Here is a 22,814-nt window from a genome sequence, read left to right on the forward strand (position 1 = left end):
GTGCAGCCAAACTTCAGCGTAATACAGTAACAGCAAAGTACTGTAAGAAAGTAGGAAATGTCATGTACACGCTGCAGCTTTTTTCTTCATGGAAATTGACCTGTGGTTCGTATTATAAAATCTGCAGTAATCTTTTGTTTCGGCTTGCGAATTGTATCTGCCTAGTTCTGAGGGAAAATGCACCAATTTACACATCAAAACGTAAAAACTGAACCGAAAAACGCATAAAAAAATGCACGATTAGGTGCGGCTTTTACCTGCGAATTTTCTGCGTTTTACTGTGCTTTTGGTGCATATTTTCTGCAGCATAATATGCAGCGTGTGCATGTAGCCTATGAGGTAGAGACAGTCTATTTTTTCTACAGGTACATGCTACATGTAAATGTGGAAATCATAACCAAAACCCAATGCCGTCTTTTTCTGGAATTCTAAAGTTGACCATATAAGACGAGAAGTTTCACCAACACAATGTTCAGTAAGCCATACGTTTTTTACTTTTCTATTGTAGCCATATGAAGGCTTGGTTTTTTGCAAGACAAGTTGTAGTCTTTAATGGCACCATTTAATATACCATATAATTTACTGGGAAATGAAAAAATAAAACTTTTTGTAGGGTGGAATAGGAAAAAAAACAGCGATTCCTCCATTGTTTTTTGTATTTTGTTTTTGCAGTGTTCACTGTGCGGTAAAAACATTGTGTTAACTTTATTCTGTGGGTTATTACGATATTATATCATATTTATCTAGTTTTTTCATGATGTACTACTTTTAGAGAAATGAAAAAACTATTTGTTAAAAAACGTGTCTGGTGTCGCCATATTCTTATATTTTTCCATTGATGGAGTGGTTTGTTGGCTGAATTTTTGTGGGCCGAGCTGTGGTTTTTATTGGTAGCTTTTTGGGATACATACTACTTTTTGATTACTTTTTATTTTAAAAAAAAACTACTTAGTTTTCCATAGTACTCAGAAGGACATTCCAGTTATTTTACTTGAGCACAGGGCATAGCGTTTTGTCAGACAACTGTATCTCAAAGGGAAACAAAGAATTGAACCAGGTTCTTGTTTTAGAAAACTCATGTTCAAATACCGTACTATGAAATTCTGAGGTAATCAAGGGGGTCTTCTATTCAGGACCCTTATCTGTTTACCAGAGCAAAGACTAGGTAGAAAGAGATAATCTCCCTTTCTGGAGGGCTTGGCTCATCTATACATTACATGGACAGTCCATCGATATTAAAGTGGTTATCAAGACATTTCACAATCGGCTGCAGGGCAGGGGATGACATAACATAATAAACTAGCAGATACTCAGTTGAAGTGATCCCCGCTCCAGCGCTGAGCTCCCGTGTTCTGCCATTCCATCATCAGTCACATGTTTCTGCAGCCAATCGCTGGCCTCAGTGGCTATTCTGCAATGAACAGCACATGTCGGTTGAGGCCAGGATTGACTGCAGCGGTACATGACCGCTGCTGGAGCTTCCGTGACCAGAGCTGTGGAAAACGGGACCTCAGCGCCAGAGCAGGGAGCACTTCAGGGGCTCAGTATCTGCTACTTTAGTATGTTATGACATCCCCAGTCCTGCTGTTGATTGAATAAAGTCCCGGTTAACCCCTCAAATCGGCACCGTGTAATGCTTTATTTTTCCTGTGGCAGCACCATATGGGAATGAAACATTTGCTGCTAGATTAAGTTGATCATTGAGGTTCTTAGCACGAGGACACCTTGTCATTAACTTATAGTCAGGAGCCTTTGCAGACAAAAGAGGAATTTCTAAAGTGGACAACTCCTTTAAAGGGAAGGTGTCATGATTTTTTTTTTTATATATTATATTGCATTTAATTAAATATAAACAAAAATTGTATTTATTAGTGTTGTGACTTTAAACTTTTTACTGTGTTCTTACTTTTACTTCTCTATGGGGGCTGCCATTTTTTTTTTCATCTCTGTATGTGTCGATTAACGCCACATACAGAGGTGGGATACGGCACATACAGCCCCATAGAGAATGCAAACGGGAGCCGTTCCATTCACAAAGCGTATGCCGTCTGTGTGGGAACGGCGCATGCGCCGCTCCCACACAGACCAAAACAAAGCTCTTTTGTAGAGCCAAATCCGGCGCCATTTTCATGTGGAGCGGAAGCCGCTGCCGGACAGTAAGATGACGACTTCCGGACGCGGCTTCCCGCCATATGTTCAACGAAGCGAAGGCGCAAGGAGCGTAGACCAGAGGAGGCGGCGGCGGTAGGAGCAGGTAATTTATTTTCGTGTATGTGATGTGTGTATTATGTTCGTGTGATACTGTCTGCTGAGCCCTCTATCTAATCCTCCGACACTGTGCAGTCGCTCAGAAAATGGCGGTACACAGTGTAGGAGGTTTGAAGACCTTCAAACCCCTCCTTCTCCTGGCACTAGCCAGAAGAAGAGAGGGGGGATTGTGTGAGGACACTAGAGGAGAGTGTGTCCACCCCAAATTTGCAGCATAAATCAATGAGGTTACTTTACCACTGTGGCCATGCAGGAATTTTTGGAACTGCTCCCTCTAGTGACCAGCACTTGTGAAAAAATAAAAAAAATTAAAACAATGTGTAATCACTCAAATACTAATTGTTTAACTGAAAAAAAAAAATAATTCTAGCGACACATTCCCTTTAATGTCACATAAGTATTAGCTTGTCATGGAATCCCCATGCAATTGTCAGGATCCACCAACTAAAAGTTGATGTCTATGGCAACTGTAAAGCCAAAGGTATAATATATTGGGTGTATACAATATCTTAGATATACTGTAAATGGATTAGGTGTAATAGTAGGCTTTTAATAGTATAATTTATTTAGTATGACCTTCCTGAGCCATCTATAGTCTAGTCTTATAGGTGGCCGTTTTGTACACTGTAGTCACATGTTGACACTATAATAAGATGGATCAAACTGCAAAGCCTTTTCATTTGTAGTTTTTCACAGATTTCGTCTACCATAGTTAGGGTACTATTACACGGCCCGACATGGGCCGTGTGATTTGTAAACGAGCGGCGATCATAGAGACATGTATGGGGATAAGCGCTCGTTACTACGATTGCTCGTCCCCATACATTTTCATCAAGTCGGCATCACATTTTTATGATTACACAGGTAGATGTGCTGCCGACAACGATGATTTTTAAGTCTGCGTAAGTTTGCTCACTCATCGGCTGATCGTTGCCTTGATTACACAGGGCAATGATCGAGAACGAGCGTTCATATGAACGTTAGTTTGCCCGATCATTGGCCAGTGTAATAGGGACTTTAGATGTATGTGTGAGTTCAGCCAACAGCTATCTCAAAGGTATGGCTACCATTAGACGTTGAACACCTGCCCTAACAGCTATCAGCTATTGGTCCTTATGAAATCTTAGGGTCTTCAGCTACATGGACTATGTAGGAATATAATGACACATTTTCTTTCTGACTGAGATAATTTCTTAAAGGTAGATAGTATAATATACTAACAAACGCCCTGAGGAAAAGTCACGTCAGTGATGAAACGCGTCGGCGTTCTATGTGACCTCACACGCCGGAAAACCATGGCCACGGTTTGATCTGGAGATAACTGAAATACACGCACGTCCTGCATGAAATCTGGACACTGCGAGCACAGTGGGCAAGAAACCTGAGGAGATGTGCACTCCTACTTGGGGCTAACCCTGCAGCTTTATGAACCAGATAAGAAGGGCACTATACTTATGGTGCAATTTATTCAAACTGGAAAACGCACTCACGGCAAGACGACCACTTACATTTTGGAGGTCTCTTATTGCACAGACGCAGAGGACGTGAGTCTGCCCTGTCGTCACCTTGTTCCCGGTCCCGGGAAGGGATCTTGCTCCGTGACTCTTACTTACTGGAGTACTGATACACTTGCTGCAGACTATCTCCCTTTCATCTGGGAAACCCCAGCAGACAATACGGAGGAGGTATGCCTGATCTGTCGTCACTTTACTTCCAAAGTTAAGAAGGACATGAGACTACTGCTCACTGGAGGAACGATTGAATTGCCTCAATTAACAGAGACCTCCTATGGACTTCCATATACACAACTTACTGATAAGTATACCCTTCTATATATATATATATGTCTCTTGGGCTGATTACCTGCACCCTATACCATGCAGTTTACTGATTCATTACTTACTGTCATATATCTGTATGAGTTTCTATGTCCATTCACAGTACTCGCTTTGATATTACTCTAGCGATTTTAGATTTATGCTAATGAGTTGCTTAACGCCCAAGTGGGCGTGTTTTTACTTTAGACCAAGTGGGCGTTGTACAGAGGAGTGTATGACGCTGACCAATCAGCGTCATGCACTCCTCTCCATTCATTTAGGCAGCACATAGGGATCCTTTTAGATCGCTATGTGCTGTCTTTTACTAACACATTAACAATACTGAAGTGTTTAGACAGTGAATAGACATTCCATGGGACGTCTATTCACAATCTCTGCACTTCGTTACTGTTTCTGTGGTAGTTACAGCAGAGGAAGCGTAATCTCGCGAGATTACGCTGAAGATGGCAGGTTACAACAAGATTACGCGTCCTCTGCTGTAACTACCATAGAAACAGTAACGAAGTGCAGAGATTGTGAATAGACATCCCGTGGAATGTCTATTGACTGTCTAAACACTTCAGTATTGTTAATGTGTTAGTATAAGACAGCACATACTGATCTAAAAGGATCCCTATGCACTGCCTAAATTAATGGAGAGGAGTGCATGACGCTGATTGGTCAGTGTCATACACTCCTCTGTACAACGCCCACTTGGTCTAAAGTAAAACACGCCCACTTGGGCATTAAGCAACTCAGCATAAATCTAAAATCGCTAATAAAGTGGTGAAAACAGATCGTTTTTTAAAATAAAAAGTATTACTGTCACCTACATTATAGCGCCGATCTCCTTATATAGGAGATAGGGCACTTATAATGTGGTGACAGAGCCTCTTTAAAGTCAACTTGCATCTGTAAGATTTGACCAGCATAAATGTTTCTTTTCCCAAAATTTTCCAAAATTGACCACAGGAAATGGGAGTTGTTACAATGCCTACAGTAGAAGTTTTTTCCAATCTGCTGCATAAATCTGTTATAGGTTATACATTAAAACTTTGTTTGCCCCTGTATTATGGAAATTGTCCTTCAAGAGTCTACAAAAATAGGTGACAACTCCTAAAGAATCTGTAATTTTCTGTTGTCAATAATGTAAAACAGTTACCAAGAAACAACTGTACAAAATAAAAAAAATAGTGAATGAAAAAGAAGTTATGCACTACAGTTATTGGTCATTTTTTTTAAGGTGGAAATGTTTTTTAATATTACAATATAGAGTCCAACAAAAATTCCAACTTTTGCAAAAAAAAATTGTTCTACTATGGGGGATGCTAGAATCTTCTGCATTTCCTGTGAGTTAAACCATTTATATGTTATATGGTCTTAGAAGAGTTTGTTCTTTTACATTAAGAGGAAGTCTTGCAGCTACAGCCGGTAAGATGGACCTCTGTGGACTTTCTCATGCAATTTTTCTTATTCTGTATTTTCAATGAGCAAGAAGAACCTTCTGAATTTAAAATGGAAGAATTGTATCCAAGATCAAAGCCTCTTCTTTCTATATCTCCACCCAGAACAACTCAAGACAAAGCCTGAGAACAATGATATCTATGAAGACTCCCGTCTCTCCCCTCCCTCTTCCTGCACACAAGTCTCTTCAAGATCTCACTATACTTGATTTACATCAGAAACACAAGTACTTGTAACATTTTGATTTCTCTAAGAGAATCACTTCCAGATTTAACTATTACCCCCTCCCTCGTGACCTCCATAAAAGTACAGCTGGTCATACGTGATGCAATGTTTGATGAATTGACCCTAGTTATTAAATATGCTTTAAATTGTGTAAATGATAATGGGAAAATATAAGATATCTGGAAATAATGAAAATACATGTTATATAAAATGCACACAATCAAACAAAAATCTAAAAAACAGTGTGAAAAAAATACAAAGTGCTAAAAAAAACAATGGCTTGTGAACATTTACAATAATTACAAGAGCTTGAATGTAGTAATTCCTACTTTAATCTTCAAAAAAACAAAAACACTAAGAACATTAATTGTGTATTACGAGGTACATATAGGTAAGTAGAGTTCATGGTAGTTTCAAAAAGTTGACCAAAGTTAAGGTGGCCAGAGACAATCATCATCATTGGTAATCCTTCTTATGTCTCTGGTACTAAATCAAGTGGTTCCGACTTGGAGCAACTATAGGATAAATTTGTACTTTTATGTTTTCAAACGTTTCATATATCCAAATGTTGGTTGAATGGAGGCAAGTGTTCCTGTCTGCATCCAATTTTGAGAGTCTGGGTAGTCCCATGATACCCTCATGTTCATAAAATATGCTTTATTTGCAGTCCAAACAACCCACAATACTTGGTACTTGATATAAAGGTACACTTAGGGTTCATTCATACGAATGTGTTTCTTGTCCATGTGCTGTGCATTGAAACAACGCACAGCACACGGCCCCATTGATTTCAATGGGGCCGTTCACACATGCAGGAGTTTTCACACAGCGAGATTCCGTTGCGTGAACTCACTGCATGTGCTATATTGGTGTGTTTTCACTCACCCACACGCCCTTTGAAGTCAATGGGTGCGTGAAAACTACGTACCGCACACGGATGCACATCTGAGTGCAGTGCAGGATTTGTACATCAATTCCTTTAAAAAAAAAAAAAAGAAGTGTTTTGCGAATGTGTAGAAAAAGCATGCCACTCGCAAAGCACACTAATGCAATAACGCAACGCCCAAGGCTAAGGCTACATTCACATGAGCGTATCAAATTCGTGTGCGTGAAAAACGCACGTGAATCTGGTCCGTATGTGTTGTGTTATGCATCAGTGTGCTTTGCGAGTGGCAAAGCATATCTTTTTTTTTTCAATCTAATTGATGCGCAAATTGCGCACCACACACGGATGTGCATCCGTGTGCGGTGCGGTGCGTGGTTTTCACGCACCCATTGACTTCAATGGGCGCGTAGATGTGTGAAAATACACCAATATAGGACATGCAGTAAGTTTCACGCAGCGGACTCTCGCTACGTGAAAACTCACGCACGTGTGAACGGCGCCATTGAAATCAATGGTTTCCATGCACAGCACACTGATGTTATCGATATTCGTGTGAATGAGCCCTAAGAGTTTAAAGACCCTTCAAAGAATAAGATAGTATTCACAAAGTCAAGTTGCTGGCAATACAGATTAGATATTTGTTGGGGGATCCTGTCAATTGTGATGAGATCTTCTGTCAATCTCATGTATATGGGTCAGCCGGAGTGTTTTTTGACGGAAGGGAAACAAAAGTCAGACAGATTGGATTTTAACCCACCCGAATCTTTGTTTCTCCCTATAATAAAAGCAATCCATACTGAAACTATATGAACCCACGGGCATAGATTTTTACTGGTAGGTATGTGAATATGGCTGTCTGTAGAATGATTGCCTACCTTATCTTATGTGTATATCCCGCTTTAAGCTGACCGTACACATTGAAATATCTCACTGACACTATGGTTGTAAAGGCATCAACTTTTATGCTGAAAACTGGGTTTAAAAGTGACAAATCAAAGAAAAGTTTTTGCTATTTTTGTATTTTTCGTATTTTTTTTTTTTCTGGTCCAGTTACATTATCTTTAGGAACCAAAATTGAAACTTTTAAAAGAAAAAGGAAAAGCTGTTCCTAACCTTGTTTGATGCTACAAAGATAATGTTAACGACCTAAAGAAACAATAGGTCTATTGAAATTACAGGGTTAAAGTACTACCTTCTATCAAATGCTGCCCAGGCAGCCTTTGAACTCCAATTTGCAAAACATGCTTATTTGGTTTTTCATGGGGACTTGCTTCCACTTTCTAGGGAAAAAAAAAATCAGTCTTACCTTGTCCTTGCTCCTCACCCTTGCCTGGGATCAATACAAGATTTTCTATGAGACAACAGAAATTATATGTAATCACAAATTGCATGAGAGCGAGGAATGTGGAATTCCAATGTCTATAATTGGAAAACCAACAACTTTTTTTCAAAAAAGGATTTTTATAAGTTCAATATATATATATATATGTATATATATATATATATATATATATATATATATATATATATATATATATATATATATATATATATATATATATATATATATATATATATATATATATATATCTAATGACATCACAATTTGCACAGGTGGATTAGCCAGAAATAGTCATAGTGCATTTAAATTATTGTAAGCCAGGCACCGAAAACCTATGTTGAGACTGGAACATGTAGATCCACGTAATGCCTGCGTGTATATATATATATATATATATATATATATATATATATATATATACTCATGGATATTCACACATTCAAATGTATAAATGCAACGCGACAGTATTTAGAAGTGTCAGGCCTATGCAGTAAAGTGTAAACTAGAACATTACGTATTGACGTAGTGTAATGCTTATACATAAAAAAAAATCAAAAAGATCCAATCAAAAATGACCAAAAATAGTGGAAAACAAGTCTGTTATCAGATTAGAATAAAATGCATTCAACATTATTCCCACTATAATCATAGTATGTGAATGAAGAGAAGACACCATGAGGAAGAATAGTGCGAATGTATCTTACTTTAGGAGCAATAAAGGCCCTTTTACACAAGCCAATGACTGGCGAAACGCCCGTTCATCGGCAAATCTGCTAGTGTATGTGTCATTGCATATTTACCAGATGCTGTTATCGAGACTTGAGGTTATCGAGGGCACCACAAGTCATGAAGAAGAGTTGTGGCCCCTAAAGGTGTATCATGACTTGGACATCATCTCTTTTAACTCTAACAAATCAAGTTATTGAAAAGGTTTTCAAGACCTAATAAAAATCTATAAAGTATTTTATACCTTAACAATATGATGTAAGGGTTATATCGTCCGTCTGATTAACAGTCCTTTTATACGAGCAGATAAACTCCCGGTAGCGAGTGCTGATGGACGATATAGAAAGTCAATCGGCGCTCGTTTACTTTCATGTAGCAATGATTGTGTAAAACAATCGTAAGGGGGTTTATTAGAATGATCGCTCATTCCCCCTCCTCTCATACACTTTACATTATTATTAATGATAATGTTGGTACTTATGATAAAAAATAAATATTGTATCTAAACAGCTCTTCATTGGTTGTAAACAATTGTTTAGGCACCATCAATAATCGATAGGAGGTCATTATCATGAAATGTTAGCATATACATGGTTCTTGGGCCAATATGAATGCAAAGGCTAAAATTATGATTATTTTTCAATGGGAAAAATTCTGATTGTAGCAAATATAGGTAAATGATTTAGAAAAATCTCCAAAATATCAAATCATTAGTAATAAAAATAAATTAATATTGTCTATGAACAACAAAAGTCAAGAGAGGCTTTAAATGCAGTGTTCAGGTGAATCAGAACGGTCCAAGAACTTTAAGACCACAATTACTAAGGAGTGACCGATGTGGTTATATACATATATATATATATATATATATATATATATATATATATATATATATATATATATATATATATATATATGTATATATATATGGGCTGATGTCACCCGTTACTTTCAAAATCAGCATTCATTACTTTCATTGGTACGGGGCAAAATTATACTTCCATTCTCTTGGGCCTCATACACACGGCAGAGGGGTGTTTACAGACCTAAACAGTGACACATGGTGTCCCCATAGCGCCATACAATGGAGCCTAAGTCCTTCCACGTGCTACTATTTTTCGCCTCTGTATATTATTATTTGCATATTATTTAGATATTGCCCCCAGAAGTAAATCTTCAGGAGAAGAATACCTCCATAATATAGTATCCAGTGGAACATGTCATAATTTTTTTTCCTGCCGGATTCTGTATGAAAATAACCTCTGTATGGAATCGGGAGGCATATGGAGGTACAGGAGGTCCTCCATAGAATTTTATGTGCACCTTATTATGGATCTTTACAACTCGGCCATGTACACGCCAACAGAAGAAAAATAAGGAAAATCTTCTGACAACAACAAATAATAATCTAATAATAATAATAGAGTTGTAAGGAGAAAGATTCCACGACACTCACCAACTAGCAAAAAACATTCTTCTTTACTGTCATAAAGTAGTAATAGGATGTAAAAAGTAACCTAATAATAATAATAATATAGCTTTTTTTTTTTTTAAGTAAACATTTCACTTTATTGGGTTTATTTTATACATCACAGTGCCTTTGTGTATTTAATTATTTTTACTATCTATAGATTATCTATTTATTGAATCTCTCCTACAGTTGTAAATTATTGCCTCACTGTTATTAAAATTACATTTACTTACTTACATTTACTACATTTACTGTTATATTATGGCACGGTTTCTTATAATACTGTAATAAGCTGTAAAGTGTCAGCATCGCTGTTTAAACTTTACAACCGTGATTTATGATTGATGTTTAATGACCAATGACAAATAAATGGTCTAAATTGTATTTCTTACAAGTGCCTTTAAAAAAAACTTTGTCATATAAAATCACCAAATTGCAAGGCAAATACTTTCATGCAGAACACAGAAGCTTCAGGTCAATTCTCATATCTTTTGTATCAACAACATATTTTGTATGTTATATCTTATCAGTTTAAATAATTAGTATTTATATTTTTTCTATTTTAAATATTTGTGTTAATATGTTATTTTGATTTTGGATGATATTTTTATAATTATGCATTATTTAAATATACAGTGTGTGTGTGTGTGTGTGTGTGTGTGTGTGTGTGTGTGTGTGTGTGTGTGTGTGTGTGTGTGTGTGTGTGTGTGTATATATATATGTGTGTGTATAAATAAATAAATATATTTATAATATTTATGTTAACATTTTAAGATTTTGTATGATATTTTTATAATCATGCATTATTTAAATATACAGTATATATATATATATACATACACACACACACACACACATATATATATATATATAGATATATATATAGATATATAAAGATATATATATAATATATATATATGTGTGTGTGTGTGTATGTATATATATATATATATATATATATATATATATATATATATATATATGTAAATCGTTTCTTATTTTTATGCTCGTCACCACAGTTTAGTGACAATCCATGGTGGACTGATAATTATTATTTTATATTAATTGTACGGTTTTATAAAATGCTAATGTTTGGCATGTTTGATCAGGTCTGAAAGTGTTATGGTCTCCTCACACTGATGTTTTTTTTTTTTTTTTAGATTTGAAGGCTATGAAAGGCATTGATTTTTTAATGTCATGTATGTGTTTTGGTGTAGTAACTATTTTTCTAATATAGTTTTTATAAAAAATTGTATTTAGTTGTAGCAATGCAGTTTCTATGTATCCACTGGACTGATGACTCCATTGACAGCGGCTCCTGTGTGCCTCTGACACACAATCTAACCTTACTAGCAATCAAATATAAGTTTAAATAAAAATTTTAATAAAACTATATTAGAAATTTTTTAGTATGCCAAAACAGATACATTTCATAAAAAAAATGGCATCAAAGGTTTTCATAGCCTTTAATCTGAATTATGCTGAGCTGTAATTTTTCCATTGCCCTTTTTATGTGCAAATAAAATGCTATAAAACACAATATTTACCATACTTTCATATATATATATATATATATATATATATATATATATATATATATATATATATATACATACATTTAATTTTTTTACTTATTATTTTTATATATATATATATATATAGCTGTTTATATATATATATAAATATAAAAATTGTCGAGGCACTCACCGAACTTGCAACACTTTATTCGAAAGATCTCGGTCAGGATGTGGAATTAGCTAACTGTGTAACTGTGTTGCAAGTACGGTGAGTGCCTCGACAATTTTTATATTTATATCAAGTTGGTTTGCGCTATACTTCCGATGAGCAACTCCGGGGCAACTTACCTGCAAAAATCCATTAAGGAAAAGAAGCCATTCGATACACTCCTATTCCAATTATTACTGGTTCAACAGTGCCAGCCTTTTCTTTCTTCCTACTAATATTCTATATATATATATATATATATATATATATATATATATATATATATATATATATATATATATATATATATATATAGATGTATATAGATGTATATATAGATGTATATACATATATATATATATATATATATATATATATATAAAGAGAGAGAGCAAAAAATGCAAATATGGGGCAGCATTCCAATCATAGTGAAAAAGTAAAGGATCCTTGTATTCACTCAAATGCAATGTTTCACCCTACTCCATGGGGCCGTTCTCAGTTATATATAATATTACAATTACTATAGCCAATATTGAATATTTGTTATAACAAGGGGGCATCCTCTACATTTAGAGGAAAAAAAAGTTTCTACAACAGCATAAAAGGGGATTCTTTACTGTAAGAGCAGTGAAAATATGGAACTATTTGCCAAAGGAAGTTGTCATGATGAATTCACAAAAAGAGTTCAAATGGCGCCTGGATGTCTAACGTGAGCATAATAATATTAAAAGGTATGATTACTAGATTACTGAAGATCCAGGAATTTATTCTGATTGACATATAATTTCGGAAGAATTTTATACCATAAGATGAGAAAAATTGGCTTTTCCTCATGGAAGTTTTTGCCTTCCTGTGGATCAACATTACAGAATATTACGGTAAACTTGGTGGACCGATGCTTTTTTTTTTTAGCTATAAATTATGTTACTATTGATATTGTGAAAACTATTGTCCTAAAAAAAATTACAATTGTACCAACTATTGACTTTGAAGTGCTCAATTAAATTTTCTACCGGGCTCCTTAAACAATTCATCAGAAACTTTTTTTTCCTTTTTGTAAAATTACTTTTAATTATCAAACAATTGTATTACTTCTCATAAAACTAGAGTCTCCTACAAAGACAGACAAAATATACTTAAGAACTATTTCTTTTATATTTTATCTATCAATTGCATATACCAAAAAGCAATTCAAAAAACTAAAAAAAAACTCTTTTTTTTTCATGTAAGATCATTGTGGTCCTGGAAATGCTATTGTCTTCCTAGGGACCAGACACCATAAATTAGATGGTAGCTAGCTCCAAACATTAAAATGTAATTACCCCTAGGCCTCTACATATTAAAATATTTAATCAACGGAATAAATTAAATCAATAAAATACAACAAAACTTCACACTAATATACAAACAAATACATTACTGAAAGGAATTGTGTTGCCATGTAAAAAACATTTTTAATGTGTAACTATTGGAATAAACAGATGTGCATTTCTGGCCTAAGATGACTTTTTTATGATTTTTTTTACTGTGCAGTTAAAGCAAACAGATTAGGCCAATAAAAATATATAAATATGGACCATAACAAAAGTTGTCCGTACACATTAAATTTTTCTCAGAAGATCCACTGATTTCAATGAGAGCCAGCGGATTTCTTCTGTATATGGACGTAGCCGAATAAAGAACGACTGGGTAGGTTCGATTTTAACCTGTACGATCTTTTGTTCCCCAGGGAGATAAGTGGCATCAGAGATGTTTGGCAGCTGCTTATCCCTTCCCAATACAAGCATGTATGTGTATAGGTGACTTGGGGAACATAGTTTGGTCGGCCAACAGCAATTCAATGTCAATGGCCAACTAAAGATCCAAATGATTTGAAATTCCAAAATAACACTTGGTAACACTGATCAATTTTTTTATTTTTTTAAAATCTATTTGATGTTTTAAACCACTAGGTCAATATTTCTTAGTCAAATCAATTCTCCTTCCATTATACATGTGAAATGAAACCTGCAAACTTCACAAAAATGCTACTTTAGTTGGGAGTCGAACCCATGGCCCAAGTGTTGTGTTGCTGATCACTGTGCCACATTTATTAACCAAAGATTATTAAACCACTAAATCTAAAGCTGACCATAGACATCAGATCTATATCTGCCCTTTTACTCTTATTTATATGGTAATTTGACTTGACCAAATATGCATGTAATGAGTGGAATATCCCCGTTCCCAGACCTGTCAGAACCAAGTTTCCCGCCTATAGTCGTAAACAACTGTCAAATTCACTGGAGCAATAGATATGACAAGCGAGTAGGCAAGTTATACAATTGCTAGTATAGATGACAGTGTTGCACTTCATAATGGATCAATCAATTAACATTAAGGGGCTTATACAATCGCTATCCATATGCTCTATTAGACCACGTTCAGACGAGGAAGAATTTTTCCGCTGCAGATGTTGGTGCAGATTCGGGGCAATTACGCAAAGAATCTGCACCAACATTTGCATATTTGACAGGTAATTCAGACATTGCAGATATCACAGCAGACTTGCCACAGATTTCAGTTTTTGCAATGCAAAGGCTGAAATCCGCCGTGAAATTCTGCTTCTTCCACGCAACATAATGTGCATGCTGTGGAGGGAAAGTTCTGCACCGCTGCCTGATTTCCGCACAGTTAGTTTCCGCAACGTCTGAACTAAGTTTCTTAAAAATGTATAGAAACAAATGTAAAAAATGGCTACTACAGAATTCCACTGTGGACTGTCCACAGCGGAAATCAACAGCAATTCTGCCACGTCTGAACGTGGCCTTAGGCTCTGTGAATGTAATAAAGCAAAAAGCTGGAGATCCAACAAAAAGCAAGTTTCCCCCTGGAGGGAGCTTGTTCATACATCATCCATGGCCCATTTACTCCAACGTTCTGTTAAAAGGGCAATTTTACCGCAAGCAATACTAAAGTCGTTTCCTCTGTCTATAACAGCTAATTTTGGTAGGTCCTGGTAGGGGGACCCCGTAATCCGCTTATTATCAGGAGACCTGCTATGCGCTAAAGGGTGATCCAAAAAGGTTGATGCAGCAAGTCACATACTTCTCAACAGATGTGTACAGCACAACTTGAAACCGGAACAACATGTATCCATGGCATAAGACTATAAAAAATTTATAAATTATAAATAGAAATATCGCCTCCCATATGAAGCATCAAGGAAAACTACTGATAGTCTCACAATAATTCACTAAACATTTTTGGAGCATTTTGGATTTATCGATAGGCTTAGTAAATTTTAATATTGCACTTTTTTTATGTAAACTAATCCTTTACTGAAGGCAAATATGTGTGAGTGGTATAAAAAAAAACATAATAAAACACAACGTACTAATGTTTGATGCACTGCAGTTTGTATAGAAATTGCGTAAAGCAACTTTATCCAGAGAAAAAAATTATATAAAAGTGTTCTGCATGTGAATGTAACTTGTATCTCTACAGAAAGAGTAGATAATCAGTCAGAACAAATAGGTATAGGGTCCTACATAATGTAGATGCTCTGTATATATATATATCAATTGAGATAAATTGGTATAAGTTAAAAATAAAATACAAAAAATTAACTAAAAAATTTAAATGAATTCAAAAACGTTCTTCAAAAATAATGTCCATATTAAAAAAATATATCATCAACGTTACAACACTGTGGCAGATATAGTGTGGGAAGATATGTCTATTTGTTCCATAACCATTTTGACAAAATTCAATAAAATAAGTAAAACAAAATTACAGAAAGATTTTTACAAAAATATATACCCATAAACGCCGACATCTACAACTGTCTATAACAAGTGTCTTTCTTTGTAAATATAAATACGCTGTACTCACCATTACTGGGATTACTGTGTGGCACTCCACTACGCCTCATCCATTCGTAAGGATTGCGCCTTTGTGCATTAGGGGACAAAGGAGGCGCAGTGCTGTTCATTGTTGGTGGCAAAAGTCCCGAGCCTGGTGGCTGAACAGAATTAAAATCAGGTGGGCTGAATCCAATCTGTCCAGGGTTGGCAGAAGATGCTGCTGGTCCTGGTCCATAAGAATGCCAGTCATCTCTGCTAGGAGCATACGGGGAGCTCCAGGTGCCACCAGGCTGCCCATGATGTGGATCGCTGTTAATCCCAGGGACATGATGGTAGCTGGCAAAATCGGAATACTGAGGAGGTGCAGGAACATAATTTTGGGGGTTGAGATTCAGTCCAGGATGCCTGACGGGGTTGGGGTACATATTGTTGTCCTTATCCAAAAGATAACCCACGTACATTTTCAAAGATTAGTCCAGTGCACATAATGTGCCTCCCAGCTGTGTCATGAGAGTTTTCTTCTCAACTCTGCTCTACTTCTTCCTGGTTGACTGTTGTTCACCTTCCTTGGCAGCTCACGAGCAATCACTTTGATAGGCACCTCCCTGTCTAAACCCTTTTATTGGGCCAGTAGGCCCAGGATTTGCATTGAAAGACAGCTTTGCATTTCAAAGAGACTCAAGTGCAAGAATCAAAGTGGAAGCCACTAGGTGAATTCAAATAGTACAAATTACTTAACAGATAGCCCCGGTGTGTGTCAGTGTGTGTGTGTCTCCAGGAAAAAAAAATCACCCCAAGGACAATACTGCAAACTCAATTAACAAACCAAAGCACTCGGGATCCAAGTCAAACACTGAAAGGTTTTTACTATGTTAAACTTACAGACCTTCCTGGGTTCAACGTAACCAGATAAGTCATATACTGAAGAACAGGTGAACGCTGTCCTTGAAATACCAGCTCCACTCTCTAAAGGAAGTCGTTAAATGTACGTGGCAACTGCTGAAAAGTAATGCGAAATAGAATGTGTTATCATTTTTGTGGCTTTTTTTACGTCTTTTAGTTGTTGGTCCCAATTTTTTTATCTTATCTTGCTCACGTTGGATCACCTTTGTACATTCAGTCTTACAATTGTATGTGTTTGTGAAGTGTGTGCGTTACAATACGTACATGCCAGATTAGTTCTGTTTATGTGATGTGTCTTGCATTGAAGTGGTCAAAGGTTATGCTTAAGCATGCACAATTATTTATTATAGGAAAACTAGGTAGTGGATTATATGAGGATAACCAACCAAATTTTATAATGGCTGTTTTCATATTAAAAGAGGTTGATTAGAAAAAAGCTCAGTTTTTTTTTCTCCAGAAACAGCACCACTCTTTTTCATGGGCTGTGTCTGATATTGCAGCTTAGTCAAATCTACTTGAATAGGAATGAGTTGTAGTACCATACACAGCCCATATACCTTTTTTTTTTATCCCGAACAACCCTTAAAGCGAACTTGCCACCAGCATTTCACCTATTAAACCAGCAATACCTGGTGGTAGTGGGTGCAAAATAATTTTTTATGTAACCTATAATTATCTTCTAAGTTGCTCTGTACCTTTATTATTCAGTATTTTTAGGGTTACCGGGCTGTATGCTAATGAGCTTAAAAGAGTAATTTCTTTGTTCGAAAAGTGTCATATCTTCATTCCTCAAGTCTTTCCCAGTTAACCCCACCTCCTTTCTTTTGATTGACAGGTCCTCGTCTCCCCCCAGCACACACAAAATGCCACGCTTGCGCATCGATGTCCTGTTCTGGTGCGTGCGCACAACGGGACACTATACTGCGCATGCGCAGTAACTAAATTTGAGGCCCAGATGAAGCAGGGAAGGGTGTCGGACAATACATGATGGGCGCATGTGCACTATCTCAGATGAGATTTCAGCAAGAAGAGGAACGATCGAGACTGACGGATTATTACCATAAAAAGCGCAAAATGTTTGCTGACCGTTATTTACGGTCGGAGGAGGAGTTTAGGGGAGCAGATAATGGCAATTAACTTTTGACAGCAGAGGCCAGTGAGGGGTGAGTAGATTTCAATAGATTAAATGCTGGTGCCAGATTCCCTTTAAATTTAATTCAATACTCATATTTTACAATATAAGGCCCCAAGTAAATTTGATAAAAATAAAAAAACATCAACATACGAAGGGATTTTTCAATGTTAGGTTTGTCCTTTTATGCAAATCACTGAATACCATTAAAAGTGCATTGGACAACTACATTACATTAAATTGTATTATTAGTTTTAATCAGGGCCGGCTGTAGGATAGATTGTACCCTGTTGTTGGAATAGCATTTTAACCCCATAATAGAACGTCGTGGCTCGCTGGTCATTCTTGCAATCCACCATTCTATAATAACTCAGTGAGGGTGTGGGCCCATAAGCTGTGCCTGCGCCATTACTAGAGGGTGCCGGCTGTAACTTACAGTTGACATCCAGCTCTAATGGCAAAGATCAGAGTTAACTCCAATCCCGGCAATTTAAAACCTTAGATGCCGAAGTCAATAACAACAACTGCACCTAAGGAGTTTAACAGAGGGAGGCGGCGACCCTGTCGCAGGGGGACAATAGGCCATTTTGGCAGCTGGGGGCGCAGCAAAGGCCCTCGGGCCTGCCAAATGCATGTGCCTATTAGGTCCGGCCTTAGGTTGCCTGTCAGTAAACATTATATAAAAACACAATAATACACTGCAATGCAGGAGTACTGAATATATTACAGAAGCATAAAAGATTGCATGTACAAGTCCCCTAGTGGTACTAAAAATTAAAAAAAATGCTAAATTTATTTTATTAAAAACAAAAAGTTTCAAGTAAAACAATAATGAAAAAAATATTAATATTATAAATCCACTTATAAGGCATAACCAGTAAATCATAAAAATAAAATCAAAAAGTTATGGCTCTTGGAATGTGATGATGCAAAAAAATAATGGTTTTATGAAATCGGCTTGATCGTGCAAAAGTAATAAAATATAAAAAATATAAACTGTCCATATTTGACAGTGGCGTAAACTTAACAACGCAAAAAAGAAAGCTAAAAATGTTTTTATATATATATATATAAATATATATTAAATGAGTAACAGCGTGAAAAAAAATGGCGTAATTGCTGTTATTGTCTTTTCTCCCACTAAAAAATTTATAAATGTGTATCAATGAGTTATATGGACCACTAAAAATACAACTCATTTCACAAAAAAAGCTCTCATATGGCTATGTAGACAGGTAAATAAAAAAGTTATGGCTTTTGGAATAAGGTGATGAAAAAAACAAAACAATTTGCTGCATCCTGAAATCCAAAATAGGCCGTGACCTTAAGGACTTAAAAGAGCATCGGGATACCGCTTTAACATATATACAGTTCAACTTACACATATTTTGGACGCAGATGTTTTGGGCATTGAAGACACAAATATTTTTTTTTATTTTAATCACTGTGTTCCGAGAGTCATAACTCATGAAGATCATGTGTATTTTTTAATGGCACTATGGTCTATTGTAAAACTTTTATTTTATTTTTTGGGGGGGAATGGAAAAAACCCAGCAATTTCAGCACAATTTTTGGGGTTTCGTTTTATTCACCATTTTGTATAAATTACATGTTAACTTTATTCTACGGGTCATAACGACTCTGGTGATAACAAATTGATATTGTTTTTATGTTTTAGTAATTTTGCACAATGAAAACACATCAAAACGAAGCTTCATGGTAGTTTGAATTTTTGCTGGACGAGTCTTAGTTTTCATTGGCACCATTTTTGGTACATATAACATAGATTAACTTTTATTCCTTTTTTTGGAAAGGGTATGAGCATGGCGTCGATAAATAACTTGTTCATTATTTAGTACGAGGCGTTACGGTTGCCGCGATACGAATTAGGTGTACTATTTTTTTATATCTTTATTTTTTCCATAATAAAGCATTTTATAAGGTAAAAAGAGGGGTTTTTTTCTTTTATTTTTTACTTTGGATTATTTTTATTTTTTATCCAGAACATTTTGTTGAACTTTTTTCACTTTTTTTTGCATTGTATTATGCAGCAGTCACTTTTGAAGTAGTTAAATGGCCGGTATTGTAGTCATCTCTGTGATACACAGCTGACACCCACTCCAATAGCGCGGGCACAGCTCTGCTCCTGTGCCCACAGCATCCTAGTGCCCTTCATTTACGCCGCTTGGCATTAACTACAAAGCGCTGTAAATGTACGTCCAATGTCACCATAGAGTTAAAGGTTAACTGTTGTTTGAAGAAACTTCTGACCTTTCATCGGAGATGCGGGCAGAGCAGTGTACAGACATATACGTTCTGAGTCAATACACAATTTAGCTCGCGTCTCTGAGAAGAGCCAAGAAAAGCCATTGACAGCAGACGGGTCAAAGTGCTCAGCTTCTGCCCCTTCGTTACTCTTTAGGTGATAGAGTATATCTAATACACTGATAAACAGCCTGTATTTTTCTTGTGCCAGCAACGTAGTGCAATAGCCACACCTTACTGGCAGCTGAAAAATACAGGGAAGTGGTTCATACTGTCAATTTGGTAGGTAGAGATGGTGTCTCAGTCCTCAGAGCGCCCCCTAGACTCACTTAATTCACAAGCCAGTCCTATCTCCTGCCACTCTAGTCTTTCAAGGGAGGCAAAGTGAGGCTCAGGACCAGCTCCAGGCCTCCATCGTTATGTGGGCCTTGGGCGATAGAGACACAGTGTGCCACACTATATCTCAACGTCTTTCACCCATCTAGTATACCATACTAAAATAATGCTGCCAGTATTATTAAGGGTATGTTTACACATGGCATTTTTTCTGCAATTTTAGAGCATTTTTTTTGCTTGTTTCTTTTTGTAAAAATATATGAATATATTTTCCTGCCATCTTTACTAAATAGAACATAGCAAAAATGGCATGTGTGAACATACCGTAAGAGGGAGAAAGGCAGCTACATGTTGCATAGTTTGTAATTTAACCAGTTAATTGGTTAAATTTGGGTACTGTTGGCCGAGAAGAATTATTTTTGCTTTTGCCTTCTCACATTCCAACAGCCATAACGATCACAGTTGTATTAGGTCTTTTTGACAGACAAGTGGAATTTTTTTAGACAACATTTTGAACTACATGTGAGTGTCTCATTTATATTATTTTTTTATTATGCGGGTAATGCAGAAAAAAAATTATTCTGACTTTTTTTTACACCATAGTTAATGTGTTGACCGTTTCAGGGATACCAAATATTTCTATCTTATGTTCTGTTTTGCGATTTGGAAAAATTTATTTATTGTACATTTTTAGGGCGGCATTATTTTTTCAAATCGTAAACTTCACTGGATTTTTTTAAAATATATTTTTGGTGCCATTAAGGCTCTTTTACTTGTGTTCTCTTTTTTTTCTCCCTCTAATTTAGGCAATGAAAAACCTGTGGTCAATGCTAGAGCTTCGGCCTCCCATACACAAGATATGGAGAATCTTCCCCCCGAGCACCGTGGAAGAGGGCTCTTTCCCCAAGGCGGTTGGATGTGAAAGTGCAGGAGTCATAGGTATTCACAGAAGCACATCACCCTCCGGACTGTCTACCCTCAGCAGCTTGTTGACTTTCGTTATAGTAGGAAAGACAGATGTGCATTCGCAAAGGTCGCACACCCCTGCCTTCCAACAATCATAACTATTTTTTTTTTTATTTGTCAACTCGGTTGTATTAGGTCTTAATTTTAATAAAAAATTTGATAGATTAAGCAAATTAATAATGACCAACTATAGAAGTAGATGGATATTTTGTCTTCTCCATATGGAGTCAAAAGGTTTATACTGTCTACTATTACGCCTCAAAGAAAAGATCCCCTCTCTTAGCTATAAGGGAGGACCGCAAACATGACCAAGATTGCCAATTAATTTTGGTGGATACTCTGTCGTACTGCAACGAGTTTTATATTGAAGACTCTTGCAGCTAACAGCTTTAGAGCCCTAGCAGTGAGACCCTCCAAAAGGCAGGTTCTAGAAGTGGTACCTGCAGTATGGAAGCAATTGTCCAATACAGGCTTATGAATAAACATGCGCTAAGGACTGATAACAAATTAACATGGTGGACCTTCAAATTTTTTTTCAGCTAAAACCACTATATACAAACCTAAGGTTCAGTTCAGTCCATGTACTTGTGGTTCTCTCCAGTCCATGTACTTGTGGTTCTCTCCAGTCCATATATTTGTGGTTCTCACCAGTCCATGTACTTGTGGTTCAGTCCAGTCTATGCACCTGTTATTTAGCCCAGTCCTTGTACTTGTGGTTCAGTCCAGTCCATGTACTTGTGGTTCAGACTAGTCCTTGTACTTGTGGTTCAGTCCAGTCTATGCACCTGTTATTTAGTCCAGTCCTGTACTTGTGGTTCAGTCCAGTCCATGTACTTGTGGTTCAGTCCAGTCTTTGTACTTGTGGTTCAGTCCAGTCTATGCACCTGTTATTTAGTCCAGTCCTTGTACTTGTGGTTCAGTCCAGTTCATGTACTTGTGGTTCAGTCCAGTCCTTGTACTTGTAGTTCAGTCCATCTGAATACGTCCAAGAACACATATTTTTTAATTTATTCTAGAGATATTGTGGGTGGAATAAACACCGGTTGCACAGCTATTTACCTTTGTGGGTCTTACATTCAATATCAATGCTTAAAGGGTAACTAAATGTCCAACAAACTTCTGACATGTCATAGTGACATGTCAGAAGTTTTGATCGGTTGGGGTCCGAGCACTGACACCCCCACCAATCGCTAAAACGAAGCGGCAGAAGTGCTCGTATGAGCGCTCAGCCGCTTCATTTCTGTTCGGCTTTTTTCGGAAATCAATGCAGCGGAGTAAGTCTATGAGCCCGTTCTCCGATACATCGGCTTTCTGGGAAAAAAATCCAAAACAGAAACAAAGCGGCTCAGCGCTCACACGAGCACTTCTGTCACTTCGTTTTAACGATTGGTGGGGGTCTCAGTGCTTGGACCCACACCGATCAAAAATTCTGACATGTCACTA

At 36.6% G+C, this 22,814-nt stretch overlaps 1 protein-coding gene and 1 long non-coding RNA gene across 2 annotated transcripts in view; one reads left to right on the top strand and one right to left on the bottom strand.

The window, feature by feature from the left end:
- The window catches only part of CDX1 (caudal type homeobox 1), a 32,430-nt gene extending 16,200 nt beyond the window's left edge, over positions 1-16,230 (bottom strand). Inside the window, exons 1-2 of the mRNA XM_075856175.1 lie at positions 15,798-16,230; positions 7,967-8,011 (exon numbers count right to left, since the gene is read on the bottom strand). Of these exons, the coding sequence (XP_075712290.1) occupies positions 7,967-8,011; positions 15,798-16,230 (478 nt within the window). The remainder of the gene's footprint in view (positions 1-7,966; positions 8,012-15,797) is intronic.
- Positions 393-21,551, top strand: LOC142748861 (uncharacterized). The gene is made up of 3 exons (XR_012882320.1): positions 393-475; positions 17,508-17,835; positions 21,212-21,551. It is a non-coding gene; the product is annotated as an uncharacterized LOC142748861 (long non-coding RNA).
- The last annotated feature ends 1,263 nt before the right edge of the window (positions 21,552-22,814 follow it).

Source organism: Rhinoderma darwinii, chromosome 3, assembly GCF_050947455.1.
Source record: "Rhinoderma darwinii isolate aRhiDar2 chromosome 3, aRhiDar2.hap1, whole genome shotgun sequence".
NCBI classification, from domain to species: Eukaryota; Metazoa; Chordata; class Amphibia; order Anura; family Rhinodermatidae; genus Rhinoderma; species Rhinoderma darwinii.